Source organism: Rousettus aegyptiacus, unplaced genomic scaffold (assembly GCF_014176215.1).
Source record: "Rousettus aegyptiacus isolate mRouAeg1 unplaced genomic scaffold, mRouAeg1.p scaffold_m13_p_15, whole genome shotgun sequence".
Lineage (NCBI taxonomy): Eukaryota > Metazoa > Chordata > Mammalia > Chiroptera > Pteropodidae > Rousettus > Rousettus aegyptiacus.
The window spans coordinates 24,906,511-24,928,576 of record NW_023416290.1 but is presented as its reverse complement, the minus strand read 5'-3'; the positions used below and the strand labels follow the sequence as shown (position 1 = coordinate 24,928,576).

General features: G+C 35.9%; 1 protein-coding gene across 1 annotated transcript in view; it reads left to right on the top strand.

Moving 5' to 3' along the window:
* The window catches only part of SPIDR (scaffold protein involved in DNA repair), a 379,872-nt gene that overhangs the window by 136,578 nt on the left and 221,228 nt on the right, over positions 1–22,066 (top strand). Inside the window, 2 exon segments of the mRNA XM_036232728.1 lie at positions 19,559–19,809; positions 21,583–21,683. Coding sequence (XP_036088621.1) covers positions 19,559–19,809; positions 21,583–21,683 — 352 coding nt within the window.

The window sequence follows — 22,066 nt, the reverse complement described above, 5'->3', positions numbered from 1 at the left end:
ATAGAGGGAACACACCTCAACAAAATAAAGACCACAATGGGAATCTCACAGCTAACATACACAGTGCTGAAAAGCTGAAAGTTTTTGTTTTTAAAGATTTGGAACAAGACAAGGATGTCCACTTTCACCACTTTTATTTAACATAGTTTTGGAAGTCATAATCAAAGCAATCAGACAAGAAAAACAAATGCAGGGGATCCAAATTATAAAAGAAGTAAAACTACCTGCCCATTTTTTTTTTTTTTTTTTTGCAGATAACATGATACTATATGTAGAGAACCCTAAGGATTCCACCAAAAAACTGTTAGAACCGATCAATGAATTCAGTAAAATAGCAGGATACAAAATTAATATTCAGAAATTGATTGCATTTTTATACACCAATGATGAACTATCAGAGAAATTAAGAAAACAATCCCATTTATAACTGCCTCAAAAAAAGACCTAGGAATAGATTTAAGGAAGGAGGTAAAGTACCTTGAAAAATTTAAAACTTTGAAGAAAAAAAATTGAAGAAGATACAAATAAATGGAAGGCTCTACCATGCTTATAGGTGGGAAGAATTAACATTGTTAAAATGTCTATACTACCCATAGTAATCTACAGATTCAGTGCAATCACTATGAAAATACTGGTGGCATTTTTCAAAACTAGAACAAACAATCCCGAAATTTACATGGAACCACAAAAGACCCTAAGTAGTCAAAGCAGCCTTGATAAAGAAGAACAAATTTGGAAGTATTATGCTACCTGATATCAAACTATACTACAAGGCTATAGCAATCAGAACAGCATAGTATCGGCATAAAAACAGTCCCATAGATCAATGGAACAGGATAGAGAGCCCAGAAATAAACCTATGCCTGTATGGTTGATTAATTAGTGACAGTGGAGGCAAGACTATATAATGAGGTAAAGACAGTCTTTTCAATAAATGTAAATGGTGATGGGAAAAATGGACATAACATCCAGAAGAATGGAACTGGGTCATTGTCTTAACACGATATGCAAAAATAAACTTAAATAAATTGAAGATTTAAATGTAAGACTCCAAACCATAAAATTTCTAGAAGCATAGGCAGTAAACATTGCTCTTGGTAGTATTTTTGGAGTTATGTCTCCCTAGGCAAAGGAAGGAAAAGGGAAAAAAAGTACAGAAATGGACTATATCATGGTAAAAAGTTTTTGCTCCACAAAAGGAGCCATCGACAAAATGAAAAGACAGCTTACTGAATGAGAGAAGATATTCACCAATAGTACACCCAATCAATCAGTGGTTACTATTCAAAATATGTAAGGAACTCATACAACGTAACACCAAAAAAGGCCCCAAAATTCCATAAAAAATGGGCAGAAGACATGAATAGCCACTTCTCCAAGGAGGGCATAGAGTGTATGCAGGTGGCCAGTAGATTTAATGAAATGATGCTCAACATCACTAATCATCAGGGAAATGCAAATTAAAACCCCAGTGAGATATCACACGTGTTGGAATGACTGTCATCAATAAATCAACAAACAGCAAGTATCGGAGAGGATGTGAAGGGAGCAGAGCCCTCATGCACTGTTGGTGGGATTATAAATTGGTGCTGCCACTATGGAAAACAGTTTGAAAGTTCCACAAAAAATTGAAAATAGAATTACCGTATGAGCAACAATTCCATTTCTGGGTGTTCATCCCAAGAAATCTAAAACACTAATTTGAAAAAATATATGCATGCATCTGTGCATGGCAGCATTATTAACAATAGCCGGGATATGGAAGCAACCTGTGTCCATCAATAGATGAATAGTTAAAGAAGTGGTATATACAGTGGAATGTTAGTGAGTCACAAGAATGAATGAAATCTTGCTATTTGCAACAATGTGGATGAACCTAAAGTGTATTATGCTGATGTAATAAGTCCGACCGAAGGACAAATACCATATAATTTCACTTATATTGGAATCTAAAAAATAAAGGAACAAACAAAACAAAGAAACTCATACAGAGAAAAAATTGATAGTTGCCAAATCAGAAGGGTTTTGGGGGTAGGTTTAAAGGTGAAGGGATTAAGAAGTACAGATTGGCAGTTACAAAATAGTCATGGAGATGTAAAGTACAACAAAGAGATGAAAAGTACAACAAAGTACAATAATAACTTATGGTGCTAGGTGGATATTAGACTTATCAGGGTGATTACTATGTGAGGTATGTGAAGGTCTAATCACTATGTTGTTTGCCTGAAACTAATACAATATTGTATGACTACCGTAATAGAAAAGGAAAATAAATTTAAAAAATAATGAAAGGGACACAGCTGTGAGGAACTGAATCCTACCATAAACCCATGTGAGCTCCAGATGAGAAGGCAGCTAGGCAGCACCTTGATTTTAGCCTTGGGAGACTCTGCTTACAGGGTGCAGAATGCCATGCCTAGACTTCTGTTTGCCCCAACAAACTTTCAATAACAGAACTATGAGTCAATAAGTAGGTATTGTTTTAAGCCTCTGAATTTGTGGTAATTTATTCTGAAGCAGTAGAAAGCCAGTGTAGAGAAATGTCAATCAGTCTAGGTGCAATTCCCAGTGAGCAGAGTTTAACACTTGGGTTTTCTCTTCACCACTTTTGGTGTTTACTGAGGTCATAGTGGATATCTGTAAAAAAATAAGTTAAATTTTAAAATTTATTTATACCTGTAATTTAAGTGATTTGAATTTTAATTTTGTACCATGTTAAAGTACATTGAGTAATAAGAAATCTTGGTATTTTCTCCTTTATTTCCCATTTTATTATTTTTTTAATCTATAGTTTACTTAGAAAAGCTGTTGAGAAAAATAATTTTGATTGAAGCTCAATTCTGAATCAAGATTGGCAAACTATAGCTTGAAGGCCAAATCAAACTTCTTACCTGTCTTTTCAAATAAAGTCATATTGGAATCCAGCTATCCTCACTAGTTTATTTGTTGTATGTGATTGTTCTCATGCTACAGTGACAGAGTAGAGTATTTTCTAAGTCTTGAATATATTTTATTAAAAGAAATATGTCCATCCATACCTGATTATCTAGATTGTGTGGACTAGTTTGTACCTCTCACTCTATTCAAGTGATGGGAAGAGTGTTAAAATTACTAGAATCCTATAAACTATGTGCATCTGGGGTACCCAAGATCATTGCCAGGTTTAGTGATTTGCCAGGAGAAATCATTGGACTTGGAACTCATTATACTCATTTATTACAGCAAAGGACACAAAGCAAAGTCAGCAAAAGGGATACAAAGTAAAGGACACAAAGCAAAGTCAGCAAAAGGGAAAAGGTGCATCAGGAACAATCTGAAGGAAACTGGGCAAAACTTCCAAGAGTTCTGTTATGGAGAAGGTACACAGAACACACTTAATTTCTCTAGCAGCGAATTACAGGAATATGTTCAAAGTGTGGTCTTCTACTTGGTTTCTCTCAGCGTCTGACCATGTAGGTAATAGTGTTTGTGTGACTGACTGCAGTGCCCCAAACACCAGTGCCCCAGAAGGCAATCATGTGCCCACCATAAATTACATTGTTGGCACAGACTATCTAGACAATACTACAGTGTGGCCAACGTACCGAGCATGCAAAACATTTGTATGAAGTAGAATATTCCAAGAAATCAAGTCAAAATTGCCAAAGGCCATTCAAGAAAACAGGTCTTTCCAAGAATGCATATGATAGGATCAGCTTAACCTACTGGGTTAATGCTTTTCCTGAATGCCTCATTATAAGTCTATCTAGAAACAACACAAATTGTGTTCAGAAACAAACACAAAATCTTTGCCAGTCATGTATGTATGTGTGTGTGTGTATGTATGTGTGTGTGTATATATGTAATTTGCTACTTATAATTGTATTTCAAATATGTTTTTCTAGTGACTTGATTGTTTTTAGTTAGCATTTATCTTATTTTCAATTTAAAAATGCCTACGGGACTTCATAAATCAAATCCAGGATAATTTTATAGTATTATGGGTGGGTCTTTAAAGTTTCATGAAGATAAACATTGTTTTGTTTGAATTCATAGTTTAAACCAAGTATGTTTTTAAGAGTGAGATTTCCAAGATTATCTTTGTATTTCTAGTTTTTACAGAGACTGAAACAGTCTGGTACTTTTTTTCATAGTTCATGTTTTTACATGAATGTCAAAGAATAATTGCTTTCAGAGGTGACTTAGCACTCTAATATTGCTTTCTTATTGTGACCAATAAAATTCCCAATAATAAACGTTATCTTTTAGTTATTAAAATAATGATGGAATAAGCAATATGAAACATTACACTTTTTAAATTCCTTAATATTAATGCCCTTGACGTATCACCTTTATTGAACTTCATGGTTATGGAAAAATACACAGGAGATATTTCTTCTTTAGACATAATTCATTTTATCTTTCTGGATATTTGTAGTTCTTGAAGTTAAATGTATACGAGAGAGGGAGAGGGAAAGATTTTTCCCATATTCCTTTTGGCTGGCATCATTTTCTAGACAGCGTGATATAGTGTGAGTAGATTCCTGAGATTATTTCCTTAACTTGTTATGCGACTCTGGGCAACTACATATAAATGATCTTTCTCTGTATCAGTTTACCTAGTATATCTTCTTTTGTCTCAAAAGAATCTTGTGAGGATTATTTTGATAAGGTATGATGATTTTGAAGAAGCATCTTCTTGTGTATATAAGACATGATCAGATGCCACCTGCCAGAAGTCCAAGTAGGACTTTTTCATCTAACCTTGGATCTGGAAGGAGGCCCTGTACTTCTGAAATAATTACTGTTAGATTTGCTCTACAGTAAGTGTTTTGAATTGTTAGTGGCTCAACTCAATTGCGACTAAGTAGCCAGATCTAAATCTCTAAAGAACAGAATCTGTATTTTATTAATCTTTAGTCTTCCTGATGTCTAAAATTGAGACTTGCCATTTTTTGGCTTCTAAACTCAAGGCAAACAAGAAGGAATCTGTCACTTCGATAGTCAGAAAGGCTGTTAGGAGCAGACTTGGGCATTGTAGGATTAGGGGCAGCCAACTACCTCGTAGATGGAGGGAGAGGCATCTGGCATGTTTAGAATGGTATTACAAAATAGTGGTTATCTACAAGAATATACTCATAATATTTTGAACTCTAAGCAATATTTAAGATAGAAGAAATTATAGAAAATTTCACTTCTGAGGGATTTCCATTAAAATGATTAAGTATAAAAAGGTTTTAGAAGTTTCAGTTACATGAAATGCTCAGTTGAAAACTGGTCAAATTGTGGTCAATAAGTTTAGGAAACACTACATATTACAGACTTCTTTTAGAGGTCACAATACACATGGGCATATTAAGAGCTCCCAAGAAATTTTACTATTTAATTTTATTCACCCTAGTTTATTTAAACCGATTTCACTTATTTTCTTTGAATACCTATTAACATCTCATGGAACTTGTCCTTGGAGGGGCATTTCATAGATTCACTGTGCAGGATTTTTCTGCTTTGTGCTTTTACTGTCTTTGCTTTTGTTTTATTGCCTTTGTTCTCTTAGGGTTTACCTGGCTCATTTCCTTTGGAGTCTTCTACTTTCTCTAGGTTCTCCTTCCAATTTCTTTTATTTTTTTGCCACTCCAGTCCTCCGTTGTGTAAGATTTTAATTGTTTGCCTTGAATGAAAACAAAGCCTGGCTCATAACCAAATACACAACCTGTGTCTTGCCTCTCTTTGGTTCTATTTGCATAAACAAACAGATTAATTTTTAGAGCATGTTGTCATTTTTTGCTTCTCTATTAATTTTGAGGTCCGAGTTTTGAGTGTAGATTTGAGTTGGATGAGCCTTCAGCCTTGAGCAGACCAGGAACTCGGTATACTGCTCCTGCTTTGGGTCTGCCATAAGGCGGTATTGCAGAAAAACTCAAGGCTGTGTCTTTCTCTGAACATGTTTTGAAACAGAGAGAATGACCAGACAAGTTTTATCACAGACCGTATCTACACTGTCTTCCTTGAAGGAAAGGGTGCTTTTCTTTTTCTCTGTAATCACTGTAGCCAGCCCACATGGACCTGGTTCTGGGCAGGTTGCTCCATTTTTTGCTGTGAAGTACTACTGGCCTCAGGCATGCTCTGCCCTTTTCTATGCTCGGCTGATGCTTGTGAACTTTGTCTGACCCAGCAGGTCATTTCTTGAGCAATGTAATCTCTCTCTCCCTCCCTCGCTCTTAAAGATGTGCCTTTGCCCTGGCCAATTCTCATTTTCTCTTTGGGCTGCCCAGAGCAGGCGCTTTGGACATCAAGATGCGGTGGAGTACTTTTGTGAATCCACATTGATACAACTTAAGTTCTGTTGTTCTTATTGGGCTGGAATTTGAAATTTGAAATATTTGTTTTGGGGAAGGCAAGCCATGTGGGTGTAGCTTTTTAAACCTGTTTACCTCAGAAAAGATTATCATTTTTTTCTTCATTGTGTAAGAAAATCTATAGCTTTCGTTTACCCTCATAAGCTGTCTCTAATTTTCGTGGATAAAGTTTGTCATAAAAAAACACACCTAATAAGCAGTGAAAATATATATCCTATCAGTAGTTTGACTCTTTATTATCTAGAATTGTGTTGCTTTTATTTTTAATCCTAATAGAAAATAAAATTCTGTTAGCAGCTGGGAGTCTGATATATACTCTTCCATTTTTTGTGGTCTTGCTGTCCTTTTTCACACAACCAGTGTGATTTTTGATAAATAGCCAGAGAATAGCCTATGTTATTTAAGATGTGTGTCTGCGTGCTATGATTCCACTACAATTTAAAGATCACATCAGTAAGTATTTTAGTGTCCCCAACCCCACTATATCCATTGTACCTAGAATGATTCTTGATACATAGCAGACCTTCAGTTAATTAGTTAAATAAATGAATTTCATTTTAGAATTGGGAATGAAAATGAAGGCATTTGCTAATTAAATTTGCTGGTTTATCAGTACACCAGTACTCTTTCATGCCCCTTAATTTTTAAGAGCTGTTTAGTTTTAGTGAGTTGACTTGCCACAGCTGCCATAGCATATCTTCTGTAGGATTTTTGCTGTTGTTCCACTTCCAAACTCTCTTAAAACATTTAGTGGTTGTTAGTGGATTTAAAAATTTCTAAGCAGACAGGGCCTTATGATTCTCTTGTTCTTTCCTTAAGATGCCACTGTTCTCATTTGTGGTGTGACTTTAAGAAAGGAAGGCTGAACCCAGGATTAACATGGTGAATTTAGCATAACTGGACTCTCAGTGATCTCATAAGAGCCCACGGGGCAGATGTAGGCCTAGTCAGTAATTGGGTGGGCTCTCAGAAAGCAGAAACTGGTATGCTACAGGATGTGGCCTGGGGAAGCACGCCTGGCCCTGCAAGTGAGGGCAGAGCCAGCACCTGCCCTCACTGCAGCGGGTGCAGAAAGTGTCTACACTGAACCACCCACACATACCTTTCCTCCTGGGCTAAAACCAAAGGCTTGAGACTTGTTTTTGCATGAGATATGAGTCAAGTAAGCTGTTTTTTGGTCTTATAGTTGGTTATTTCAAGGAATGATTTTTCCAGTCAGATCACATAAGTATATGTTTGTGCTTCTCATTTTATTCTTGCTCTCCCCACTGCCCAGATGTTGCATATATTACCAAATAACTGGCAGATTTTATGGGAGAAAAACAGGGGGGTCTTTTTTCTTATCATCTTGGCTGCATAGTATTATAGAATATAAAAATAAGGACTCCCTGAAAATAATGGAAGTCTTGGAGTCATGGTGATTCCTAATATACAACCAGTGGGAGATTATCTATAATGAAGCTAAAGTCATACAAATGCACCTTAATGGTCAAGGAGTCCAGGAGTTTGAGGCCTTTCCGACTTTGATCCATGTCCCATAAGGCCATCTTGTAGCTTGGAGTCTTGGATCGTTTCTTCTCCAGTGGCCTCTTTGAGAAGCAACTTCATTTTAGCCTCCTGTCAGTTGGTTCTATATCTCTGTGCCAGTCCTATGGTCATTTAAAACTCTATGACACACTAGGAAAACTTTGCTAGAGCATTTCATCAGTGGAGTTAAGAGTGGAAACAAGTCCCAATGCGTGGACTTTGCCTCTGAGCCAGACCAGTCACTGGCACTGAGAAGCCACATAGGAAGGATACAAGTGAATTTTCCCCAAATCATCATTATTCCAAGAACTAAATTTAGAACATATTCCTCACTGATGATGGATCTTTAGATTTATCTTTATGTGAGAAATATATGCTCTTTCTACACACATACACACACACCAAATCTGTAGGATTATATTGTTCATATATTGTCTCTTATTTCTCAACATGAACTCTAGACTTTCATTTGTCTGGAGTTGTATGTATGTCTTTAATAACCATTTTGCATTCCTGCCTTGTGTGCTTGCTTCTCTCTTTTCTCATCTTCTTATGTTTAGAACTTTCTAGTCCTTTGAGGAAAGGTTTTATCTCTTCCAGTGTGCCTGCTAGTTTCAGATCAGCCACAATAAAGACTCCATTCTTTGGTCATTTGAACCATTTAGTATGAGCCATGCTTATAATACCTCCTTTATTTGACGACAGGCTCTTTATGGAGCTATGTCTCATCAAATTTTATTTTGCATAACACCTTACACATAATATGTACTGAAAAAAATATTTGTTTCATGGAACATTTTCTCTGTTTGGATATATTTAGCAGATAATTAAGCCTCTTGGTTACAAGTAACAGGAAACAAATCTACCTAGTTTAAGAGGAAGATTGGAATTTATTGAATTTATGTTAGTGTATCCTGAGGAATTTAAGATAAAGGTGAAAGTTGAACTCTGGGCCTCAGGGCAGCTCTGAGAGCCTCATCAGCCAGAACTCATGATCTTTCATTTAGAGACTTATCACTATTATGTGTTTAGCTTTTACTTCCCAGATACTGTATCTCTCAATTTAGATCTGAAGAAAATGAGCTTTGATCAGTTGTCTACTTTGGTCCAATCATAGTAGACACATGGCTGCTTAGACATGGGAGGCCACCCTTATGGCTCCTTGGAGGTTGAAGGCTATCCTCTCCATGGATAAGTGGTTGGTCCTCTGAAAAGAAGAGTCAGAAATAAATTGTGACAGATGTTTACTACAATAATATTGCTATTTTTTGGAAACTGAGTTAATGTTGAACACGTTTTGGTTTTGATATGTTGCAGGTGGCTTCTGCCACAGGCAGGTTAGAATGTTATTGCCTTTGGTGACTGATTTCCACAGGAACTAGTCCTTGCTCATATCATATCATAAATATCATTTGTGATATTTAATCACTAACCAAGGAGACTCCTAGTTCTGAAGTTCACTGAAGAAAAAGAATCATTAATAATTTTATTACATTTTAAACATTAGCATATTATGATCATAGCTACATAGCCATTCTTTGGTTCTGTGACTGACTGCTGCAGTAATTATTCGAAGCCCAAATTTTCAACATGATAATATTTGGAGATGTGGCCTTTAGGAAGTGATTGGGTGATGTTGGGGCCCTCAAGATGGGAGTAATGCCCTTACAAGAAGAGACATGAGGGAGATATCTACATTGCTCCCCACCCCACCTCTCTCTTTTTCTTATGAGGACACAGCAAAAAGGTGGCCATACAAATCAGGAAGAAAGCTCTCACCAGGAACTGAATTGACTCGCGCCTGGATCTTGAACTTCCCAGCCTCCACAGAAATAAATGTCTGTTGTTTAAGCTACGTAGTCTATGGTTTTTTATTAGAGCAACCTGAGCAGACAAATACAGAAATTGGCACTGAGGACTGGGGTACTGCTGTAACAAATACCTTAAAATGAGGAAGCGGCTTTCAAACTGGATAATGGGTAGAGAAGCTGGAAGAGTTTTGAAGTGCATAGTAGCAAAAGCTGAGATTACTGTGAAGGGACTGCTAAAGGTGACTCTGGTGAGAGCTTGAAAATAAAATAATATTTTGATATATTTGGTTAAATAAAATATTTTTTTATAATTCATTACTTTATTTTCTTAATGTGGCTACACTAAAATTTTAAATTACATGTTTCTTTTATTGGGCAGTACGGAAATAGAGCTAGACGTATGAACATGGATAAATATAAAAAATAATATTGATGAAAAAAAGTCATTCAGAATTGTATTGAGAGGATACCATTTTATAATTTTATATAAAGATTAAAAGCTTGCAAAGTAAAGTATACAGTATGTGTGTGTGAGAGATAAAAAAGAGTAAAAACAGGGTATTATTCAGGAGTTACCTCTAGGAAGGAGGAAAATGGGAACAGAAGAGATACAGGAAATTTCAACTGCATCATTAAAAAACAGGAAAATTTACATCATGTTAATATTTGATGAAAGGTGGTAAGAATGATGTTGGATACATGCATTTATATATTTTTATACTTTTCTGTGTGCTTGAAATATAATAGTCATCTCTAATTCTTGAAATATTGCTAGTATAATTTTTCCATTTTTGGATGCTTAAACTGAGGAATGGGAGTGGGAGTCAGTGAAGCAGTTTGAGATTCAAAACCAAGTCTTTCTCATTCCAAAACCCATAGCTCTTCTTTCTCATTAACCTGATCTAACAATATAAAGATAAAATGTAAACTTGAGCTTATGAACCTGCAGTTTCCTCTAACTTATCTTGAATTTTTTTCCCTTCTGCTCCCCAGTCCAGGCACATGCATCTGTTTGCATATACGTGCATACACACACTATGCACATGTGTCCACTTGCACACACACATATACAATCCTTTCTCAAAGAATATGAGTTATTTACTGTCAGGCTGGGTCCAAAACAGCTTGTGTAGTTCTTCATTGTGTCCGTGTGAGAAGACCTCTTCCACATTCATTGGGGATTATGGGCTTGGGGGAGTTCTAAAATATGAGATGCTAAAGTGATGGCTTCTAGTTATCTTCCTGAAGATGTGTATAACCTTTGTTTGTTAGAAATGCCTAGTGCAGGACACATGATTTATTCTGCTGATAAAGGCATTATTTACCTTTTCGATTGGCCACCGAAGACATTACCTGTTATGTTATTCTTCATTGTCCTTCATATAGGGATCCTATTAGAAATCAAGAAAAAAAGCTTAATAGAAAATAAATATAGAACTAGAATATATAAATTTGAAACCAAAATATATGTTAACTACTATAGGGGTGAAAATGATAGCTAATATTTACTAAATGCCTAATTTGTTAGGTATTTTTCTATCTCTCATTTGAAGATGAAGAAGCAAAGGCATAGGTAAGCTAAGAAAATTGCCTAAGGGAACCTGCTAATGAGGGGCAGCAGGGCTGGAGTTGAGATAATATCAGGGTCAGGCTATTCCTTTATTGGTTAAAGACTTTCTAGGCTGCTACTGTCTCAAGTGACCTTTCTTCTCCATTCCTGTATCTGCTGCATGGACAGTGTATCTGGAATTACCCAAAAATTGCTTTGTACTTTTAGTTTAGTTTTCGTTTTTTCAGTTTTGAAAGACTGTAAGTATACAAGAACAAGGATAGACTTCTTTGCATTAACTATAGCAGCTTAGATACCATGTGGGTAATAGGCATTCAGTATATTCTTAGATATTACTCATTAAAGAAGTGACTGCCTAAACCAGCATTACCTTAAATTTATTGTCATGGATTGATGATAAATTCCAAAGTACTACCTAAGCTTCTATAAAGTCTTACCAATCTTACTGCTATTAAATTCTTCACTGAGGAAATACATTTGGATTTCATGGTTGTGGTTGGAGGACACACTTCAGTCTGGAGTACACTTATATTTTCATAATTTTAATTTCAGGTTTGTCATATTATTGACATCCATTCACTTACTTTGACAATTACGTATAGCCGAGCAAATGTGTCCTTTTATTCTATCCTTTCTTCAAAAGAAAATAAAATATGCAGAGCTAAGCTTCCTAAAAGAATTATTCAGGTCTACTGTTTTCACTTTACCTTTCCATTTATTCCTTTTTTAAAAAGACTTACTATTATTTTTTTTTTAGAGCAGTTTTAAGTTTACAATTAAGAGACCAGTATAAAGATTTGTCATGTATACCCTGCCCCCACACATACCTAGCCTTCCACATGATCAGCATCACTCACCAGAATGGTACATTTTTTACCAAGGCTAAACTTACATTGACATATTATAATCATCCAAAGTCCATAGGTTACCTTAGGGTTCATTCTTGGTGTTTTACATTCCCTAGGTTTGGACACATGTATAATTACATATATCTTTCATATGTTTTGTACATAATATTGTCACTGCCCTAAAAGTCCTCTGTGCTCTATTCATTTCACCTCCTCCTACCACCAGCCCTAGCAACCACTGATCTTTTTATTGTCTTCATTGTTTTGTGTTTTTCAGAATGTCATATAGTTGGAATCATACAGTGTGTAGCCTTTTTGGATTGGCTTCTATCACTTAGTGATGTGAATTTGTTTTCTTCATGTTTTTTTTCATGTCTTGGTAGTTCTTTTTAGTGCTGGAGTAATATTCCATTGTCTGAATGTACCACAGTTGACTTATCCATTCACTTAGTGAGGACATCTTGGTTGCTTCCAAGCTTTGCATTATTAATTAAACTGCCATATACATTCACGTGCATTTTAGCTTCTTCGGATAAATACCAAGGAGTGTGATTGCTGGATTGTGTGATAGGAGTATGTTTAGTTTTATAAGAAACTGCCAAACTGTTTTCCAGAGTTGTACCATTTTGTAACACTTATTCTTCACTTCAAAGTACACTATTTTCATGGTTTCATGGATTTCTCATATCTGCAATCTCTTTTTTCTCAAATCTGAAAGACTTTACTGTCTCTTCTCGCCTGAAAATAGTTTAAATGTTGATGGTATTCCTAGACTTTTCTTTCTTATTTTTACATAATTTACATAGACAGTCTTCTCTCTCATACTTTCACACACTGTTTCTGTTTTTATGGTTCCTGAAATTATATTTCCATCCCACATCATTTCCTAAAACTTCAGACCCATAGAGCTGCTGCCCACTGGTCAGTTTTACCTCAGCTATTCTATAGGCATCATTAACATTAACATATGAAAATCAGATTTAGTATTAGCAACTACTCTCCAGATGTATTTCCTGAATTCCCTTTCTAGGCAAATGCACCTCTCTTTATTTGTTGCCTGAACTAGATTCTTGGGGTCTTCTTTGGCTCTGCCTTTACTTTCATTTCTGACATCTGAGATTCCTCAAGTGTTGTTATAGCTCTTTGCTCATTTTCTTTCAAGTCCACTTCTCTATTCCCACTACTACTCATATCTTCCTTATATCATAATTTGATCATGGAAGAGTCTTCTAGCTAGCTGCTTTCCCTACTTGCAGGCTTGCATACCTTCTTCCATATTAGTTTATTTTTCAGAATGTTGTTTGATCATTCCATATTAACATCTGATTTTGTCAGCTCCTGTTAAAAATGTTGTTGGCTCCTCTACTACCTCTGAGAAAAGCCAAATGCCCTGCTGTGTTCTACAAGGCCTATCTCCAGAGTTCTCTCTTGCTGTTTCTTGTATATTTTCCTTTATGTGCTGTTGTCTCTCTGGCCTTAAATTCATGATCCGCCTCTTCCTTTCCCTGGAATGTTATTTTCTCCTCTTTGCCTAATTAACTTTAGGTGGCAGATCCTGACTCAAGTGGCAGCATTTTTTTCTTCACTTTTCCTGTGCCCCACCTGGCTTTGTTGTTCTTCTTATGTCTTCCTTGTAGAGCCTGAGCAGTCCTTCGATTACAGTATTTCTACTATGTTTTATAACTTTTTTGTTCCATTCTCCCCATCCCCACAAAATGCTGTGTCCCCTTTACTTCTGCATGTGCGTCCGTAGCACAGGCCAAATGTGATTGTTTATTGGTTGACCCTTTTCTAGGACAGTGGTTTTCAACTCGGGGGTGGTTTAGTCCCCCAAGGCTTATTGGCAGTGTCTGGAGACATTTTTGATAGTCATGATTGGTGAGATAGTGCCACTATCTAGTGGGTAGAGGCCAGGAATGCTGCTAAACAACCCTATAATGCACAATCTCCTACTACATTATCTAACCCAAAATAGCAGCAGTGCTGAGGTTGAGAAACCCTACTCTTGAATAAGATGTAAAATTTAGGGTACTACATGAAAAGACGTTTCATAACAAAAGAATAAAATTAAATTTGGAGTTCTTAAGTAATATACAAAAGTTTTCATTGTCAAAGAACTTAATTCTCAAACTAAACTGCCCCTTTTCTTTTTATGGCCTATTTTTAATATTTGTTCAGAGGCTGTATCATGAGGAAAACATATGACTCCAGTGCTTATTAATGGGTTAGCAGCTACCTGCAGCAATTTAGGTATACAATTGAGATTGTAAAACAGTGGAACTAAGCTCTTTGAGGTTTTATTTTTTTTTTTCAGTTTATTAGGATAACATTGGTTAATACAATTATATAATTTTCGAGTGTACATTAAAATTGGACATCTGTATATTCTACTGTGTGATTACCCCTCAGAGTCCAGTTTCCTTCAGCTACCATATATTTGATCCCCTTTACCCACTTCACCCTCCCCCAATCCCTCTATATTTAACCCACTTTACCCTGTCTACCTCTTCCCTCCTCCCCTACCCCCTACCCTCTGGTAACAACTAGTTTATTGTCCATTGTCCATGTCCCTAAGTCTCTGTTTGTCCTGTTCATTTGTTGCTTTTAGGTTTATGTCCCATATATATTGATATCATGAGATTTTCAACTTTTTCAGTCTGGCTTATTTCGCTTAGCATGAGTATCTCAAGGTCCATCTAGGTTGTCACAAATGGCAGTATTTCATTTTTTCTTATGGCTGAGTAATATTCCATTGTATATATGTACCACAGCTTCTTTAACCAATCATTTATTGTAGGACACTTTGGTTACTTCCATGTCCTGGCCACTGTATATAGTGCTGCTATGAACATCGATGTGCAAATATATTTTCGGATATGGGTCTTCAAGTCTTTGGAGTAAATACCCAGTAGAGGGACTGGGTAGATCAATTCTTAGTTTTTTGAGGAACCTCCATTCTGTTTTCTATAGTGGCTGTACTAATTTGCAGTCCCACCAGCAGTAGTTGAGGGTTCCTTTTTCTCTACATCCTCTCCAGCATATGTTATTACTTGTCCCGTTAATTATAGCTGTACTAACAGGTGTGAGATGGTATCTCATTGTGGTTTTAATTTGTATTTCCGTAACAGGTAGCGACGTTGAGCATCTTTTCATCTATTTGTTGGCCATTTGTATGTCCTCTAGGGAGAAGTGTCTGTTCAGATCCTCTGCCTTTTTTTTTTTTTTTTTGATCATTTGTTTTTTTGTTGTTATTGAGTCATATGAGTTCTTTGTATTTTAAGATGAAGTGTTAGGTTGTTTATTTGGGCTCATTCTCGTTTTTGGAAATAGACCTGTAATAGTATGAACTTTCCTCTTATGACTGCTTTTGCCGTGTCCCAAAAGTGTTGATATGTTATACTATCATTATCATTCATTCCTGTGTATCTCTTGATGTCTCTTTTTATCTCTTCCCTGACCCATTTATTCTTCAATAGCATGTTGTTTAATCTCCATGTATTCTTTCTGATTTCTTTTTACAGTTGATCTCTAGTTTAAAAGTGTCCCAGTATATGGTCAATTCTTGAGAATGTTCCATGTGCAGTAGAGAAGAAATATATAAAGCAATTACTAACAGAACTAAAGACAGAAACATGCCAAAACACTATCATCGTAGGGGACCTAAATACCCCACTAACAGATATGGACAGATCATCCAAACAAAAAATTAATAAAGAAATAATATCCTTAAACAACACATTAGACCATCTGGACATAACTGACATATACAGAGCCTTCCATCCCCAAACAGCTGCTTATACATTCTTCTCTATGTGTTATGTCTTCTCGGTGCGTGATTCTCTTTATCATTATCAAGTGTCCCGCAGTTTCTTTCTTTACTTTTTTTATTTTGAAGTCTATTTCGTACAATATTAATACTGCAGCTGCAGCTTTTCTCTGAATGTCATTTGCTTGTAATATCATTTTCCGCCCTTTTACTTTTAGTCTATATTTGTGTTTGGAGCTGAGATGTGTCTCCTGGAGGCAGTACGTGTTTGGGTTTTGTTTTTTGACCCATTCTGCAACTGTGTGCCTTTTTATTGGTGAGTTTAGTCTATTTATATATCTGTTTATTATTGAAATAGGAGGTCTTCTTATCACTAGTCTATCTTTTGTTTTCTGGTAGCTCCATGTTTCTACTGCTTTCTTGTCCTTGTGTTTCTATTTTTTTTTCATTTCAGTTGGCTTTGTGGGTTTTGTCTCTGGTTCTTCTGGTTTATGTTATATACTTCAGTTTTGAATCTTTGGTGTGTGGTTATCATTATGATTATATAAAGGAGATATATATATATATATATATACATACATACATACACACACACATACATACATACAGTCATCCATTTACTTCTGCATGTGCCTTATCTTCTTTCCCTTTTCGGAATTTGCATCTTTGAATCCTCCCCTTTTTAGTCATTTGTATTTCATGTTGTTCCTATGTATGCTGAACATTCATTACTATCTTGCTATAGCAATTCTCTTATTATTATTTAAGCTTATAATGCCCTGTTCTTAGTAAGAGTTGTACTCCTCTGTTTCTATTTGCCTGATAGTCTCTTTACTCCTAATTATGTATTTTGTTTGTTTTGTTTTGTTATTTTGTTTTAATGAGCTGATACCTTTCAGTATATCCTGTAGTGCAGGTCTCATAGTAGAGAATTCCCTCAATTTTTGTGTATCTGGAAAGGTCTTAATTTCTCCTTCATATCTAAAGGAGAGCTGAGCTGGATACATTATTCTAGGCTGGTAGTTTTTTTACTTAATAGCTTAAATATTTCATTCCTTTCTGGTTTGTAAGGTCTACGCTGAGAAGTTTGAGGATAATCTAAGGGGTTTTCATTTATAAGTTACCGTTTTCTTTTCCCTGGCTGCCTGAGAATCCTTTCTTTGTCATTGATTTTTGATAACTTTAATGAAATGTGTTTTGGTGAAGGCCTTTTTGGGTTGAGATAATTGGGTGTTTTGTTGACTTCTTAAATTCTAAGCGCTAGCTCATTCTTTAGATTTGGGAAATTCTCGTTTCCTATTTATTTGTCTGAAAATGCTTTCTAGTCCCTGCTCCTTTTTCTTACCTTCGGTAATGTCCATTATTATGTTTCCTCTTCTGATGGTTTCAGCTAGTTCTTGTATTTCTCTTAAATTATTTTTCATTCTTCAGTTTCTCTTTTCTTCTTTCTGATTTATTTCTAGATTTCTGTCTTTGATATCACTGATCCTTTCCTTTATTTGTTTGATTCTATTTTGCAAGCTTGCTATTTTATTTTTCAACTCTAGCAGTGTCCTTTTTATCGCTAGAAGTTGTATTTGGTTCTTTTTGAGGATTTCAGTCTCCTTTCTCTGCTCATCTAGTTGTTTTTTCAATTCCTGACATTGTTGATTTTGAGTCGTTTTGGATCTTATTGAGTTTTTTCAGAAGTGCCATCCTGAAATCTCTGTCATTTAAGTCGCATATTTCTGTGTCTGTATGCTTATTTTCTGGAGATTTTTCTTTTTCTTTCTGAGATGCCGTGTCATCTTGGTTGTTCATGGTGTTTAATGGACTATTTCTGTGCCTGGGCATTAATAGAAATGTATTCTGTTGTTTTTCCAGAAAGATGATTTATTATATAAAGGTCTCTCTTTAGCCTGATGTAAAGAAGGTGCTTTTTTTAAAATTTCCATTAGGTGTCTTTTTGTAGATATTTGATCACACTTGCTACTCTAAGTTCAATCCCTGTCAGTGTTAGCAACAGTTTCAGTAGCATTTGCTTAGAATGAATCCCTTGGGGCTCCAAAGTGATGACTGGGCCCTGCTGCCGGCTGCTAGACATCCCGGCACTTTCAGGCAAGGCTAACCAGGGAAGTTGCCACACCTTTTTTTCTCCCTCTCCTCCTGCAGGATCTCAGGTTGCTAGGAGAGGCAGCTTTTGTATTTCTTGGAGTCCAGGGCCCAACACCCCGGGTTCTGAGGTGTGGTATTTCTTATTTGCAGATCTCACGCTGAGATGTACTGGTGTGTGGTTTGGGCATTTTTTTATTGAGTTTTAGATGTTCAGCTTATTGTTGTTTCAAGGAGAGAGATCTGAGGATGCCTCTTTCTCTGCCATATTTCCTCCAATCTATTTGAGTTTTTTCACTTACTTTTTCTAAAGTGCCTGGTAAGAGATTACTACCCAAGCAGTGTTTTGTACCTGTGGGGATGAATGGTGTGTTTTTTTTTTAAGTCTTAAAAAGGATATAACTGTAAGATCCTCAGAAAAGGCCAAATGTGATAAACCTTTTGTCTTATATAGATTAACAAATGATGAAAACTCTAGTACTGCCTCCTGCCACACAACATAGCAGTGCCCTGGCATACACATGTACCCACAAATGATAATCCATATATATTTCTAGCCTTTTCACTCTATTTAGCTAAGTGCTGCTACAGTGCCAGGGACACAGTCCATATTGATCCATAGACAGGGCTCCTTTGAGGGATCCACACTTACATTACAAATTGACCAGGTACAGAAGATAGTCAACTAAATGTACAAATATGCTTAGTTAATTTGAATTTTAAAACAGGTATTAAATTAAAAAGGGCTACTAATATAATACACTGAAAAATTAGAATGTTGAAGGATAATTGTTGTTGATGTTAAAACAACGTGGTCTGATGTGGGAAACCAAGTCATGGAAAAATAAAATACCTCCCACACTTAAGAATTTTAGTGTGTATCTGGGCAAAGAAGAAGACATCACAGAAAAAAGTTTTGATTCTTCTCTCCAGTTAAGATATGTGACATGAGAGCCTGTTTATAATACAGTATCAAAAAATTTTTATTTTGGTAGTTCAGAAGTTTGAGTAGGAGATAAAAGAAACATTTTAGGAAATGTTTGAAAAAAAGAGGCTGTGACTCATACTCTTATATAGTTCCTGATGATATTAATAATTTAAAACTAGTCTCTGGAAAATTATATTGAAATTCTGCTAGAAAGTCAAGTTTTCATAGAGACTCCTATGGTAAATTAAGTGTTTTACACCTGAAGAAGCAATTTTCTTTATATTTGGTTTATAACAAATAGTGACCATTATTTATCTCACATTAAATTTTAAAACCCCAAAATATATACTTTTTTCAATAGGTGTTAAATTACAGTGACTATCATCAGCCATTCAGGTTAGTGTTACTAGTTCAGTTTTTAAAACTGACTCTGTGACACATTTCTTTAGTTACTGAAATATTTGTACTGAATTTGGTAAAGTCAGTGAAATAATGTCTGGTATATGGCTTGATTATTTTGGATTTTGTGTTAAAGTAGAAGTTTAAGCTATAGAATCTATATGTATAAAGTTATTTCAATGACCAGAATCATAAGGGAGTAGAATAATCAGCATATGTAAATATGGACTTGAATACAGAGTTCTTCAAATTTAATTGCATTTTTCTTAATTTTTTCCAGACATGTTCTACAGAAATTTTGGAGTATTCATCAGATAGTGAAAACAAAGATGACTCGAAGAGTATCCTGTGCATTGATTCAGAATCCTCTCACAAATTTCATATGGATTTTGGATCAGATGGAAGACAGGTTGTGGAAAGATCGATAAACCCAAGGGTAAAATCTATGGAGAGCATTTTGTATACACCCCAGAGACAGACGAAGTATCCCAGGACTGCCGAAAATTCAGCAAAGAAGAAGAAACTTTTAAGGTTATGTTACACCTTTTTAAATAACTCTTTTAAAAAAGTTTTTCTCTTTCTTTGAAATGTTAATTTAAAAATGCTTACTCATTTACTTGGGAAGGAAAATTGAGAGAATAGAATTATAATTTCTGCAAGCAATTATGGAAGTCCTAGTTCTGGAGACAATTTATGGAATTGTTCATCCATGTTGAACATTCACTGTTTCTGTCATAACCAGCTTACATGACTGCTTCCTTTATGGAGATTGACTGTTTGAGTTTATCAGATTTTGTTGAGCATCAGTATTTCAGGTGCTGTCTTACATAATTAAGACAAGTAAATTACTCTTCTTCTTTTTAAGTAACTTATAGGCTAAAGAGGGAAATAGAAATAAATATAAACTAGCCATATTACTTTCATGATTATGGTTACCAGAGAAATGCTTGGAAATGCAAAGATACATGAGAGAGCAAAGATTCACAGACAAGAAACTGGCTGGTGTGTGTGTAAGAACCACAAAGGCCTGAACATAGTGAGCCCAGCATGACATGTGAAGGAGCCTGGGATGTGCCATATAGGGGGACATGTACCAACCCTGTGTAATCAATATGTGGTCTCTTTGTGTTTTAAATTAGAATAGAACAATGAAACAGACAAACAAACAAAAAAACGATAAAAGGAGAATTAGTGGGCAGCACTACCACAAAAGTAAACCTAGAAGCTAGTTTCAAGGAAAAAGCCATTTCAGTATAAAGAGTAAATGTGGCAATGAAGCATACAGTTTTTGGATCTGTTTAGGATATGTCTACATTAAGACAGGGCAAGGATGATGATGCACACTAGGAGACTCCAGTAGCAATGTTAGTGGATAGGGAAGAAAACTGGGGAACCATGACTTAAGGAATGCCCAAGACCCTGGGAGGGGAGACAGTGCTGTGTCTTCACTACTAGGAGCTGGGATTCGAGGCAAGAAGGAGGGTGGGGAGCTTAGCACCTAGTGAAGGGATTTAGTGTCTAACAAGATTTCAGAGAAAGGGGAGACAGATTAGAGAATAATGGGGAGTACTCAGCAGAGACAGAGTGGTTAGGGATGATTGCTCTGCCAGTGTCCAAAAAGGGAAATGGTGGAGCTAGGGCTGGGGAGGAGAGGCCTATCTTGAGCATAGGAGTAGAGGGAAAGGTATAAGAAAATGTTGGAGTCTGGTGGGATGGGTGAAGTATGGTGAGTCATACTAGAATGAGAGAGCGCGAGCGCACGTGCGTGTGTGTGTCCATCCACCCGTGGTCCATATAATGAGGTTATGCCTAAATCCACTTATAGAAGTGTTCTTATCAACAACTTGCAAGTGTTATTATAGACTAACTCTGAATCCACTTTACAATTAAATGTTTCCCTACTGTCTGCCACCAGATTTTGAGCCCTGACCCCTGCAGTGGCAGAGTTTATTGCCTTTTTTGTATCTCTGACACCTAGTGTTTTACTAGGTAGAAGAAGAAATAAGTAATTAGTACATGTTTATGGAATGAGCAAACTAAGAAAGAATAGAAAAGAAGTCAAATTGATCTGAGAGTAGCCCATATTTTAAAGAATCAGAAAACTGAATTTGCAATAAATCTTTAAAAAATAAATTACTGACCTAGGAAGTTTGGACCTCTAGAAAGACAATGTAATGTCAAATAAGTTAAAATTCGTACATTTCTTATATTTGTCTTTGTTTGGAGGGTATAAAATATTAATGTTAGCAACATTCTGAAGCTTTTCTTTTAACTAAACTTAATACATTATAATTTATTAAACAGAGGTGGACTAGCAGAAAGACTAAATAGACTGCAGAATCGGGAGAGATCTGCTGTTTCTTTGTGGAGACATCAGTGTGTTTCTTCCCAAAAGGGACTTTTAGGTAAGGCTTGCACTGGCAGCTGAGACTGTGGATAAAAATATGCCACTTAAAGAGTATTGTTAAATTAAAATATATGAAGTTGATCATTGCTGCTTTCATGACTTTATTTTCCTCCAGGTGTCTTATAGGTCTTTGAAATTGTTCCAAAATATGAGTCCATTCTTATAAGGTCTACAGATCTGCTCCCCATAGAACTTCTCAAGAAGACTTATTCTTGAAGATCTGACTTGGAGTGTTTTATATTAGACCTTTTTCTTGCTATATCTAAGCCAGTAGTTTTCAGACTTTTGTCACTGCCACCCATAGTAAGAAATACATCATATATCATTTCCTAACACACACATGACATTTCACACATGTGCACATACATACAACACTGCTGA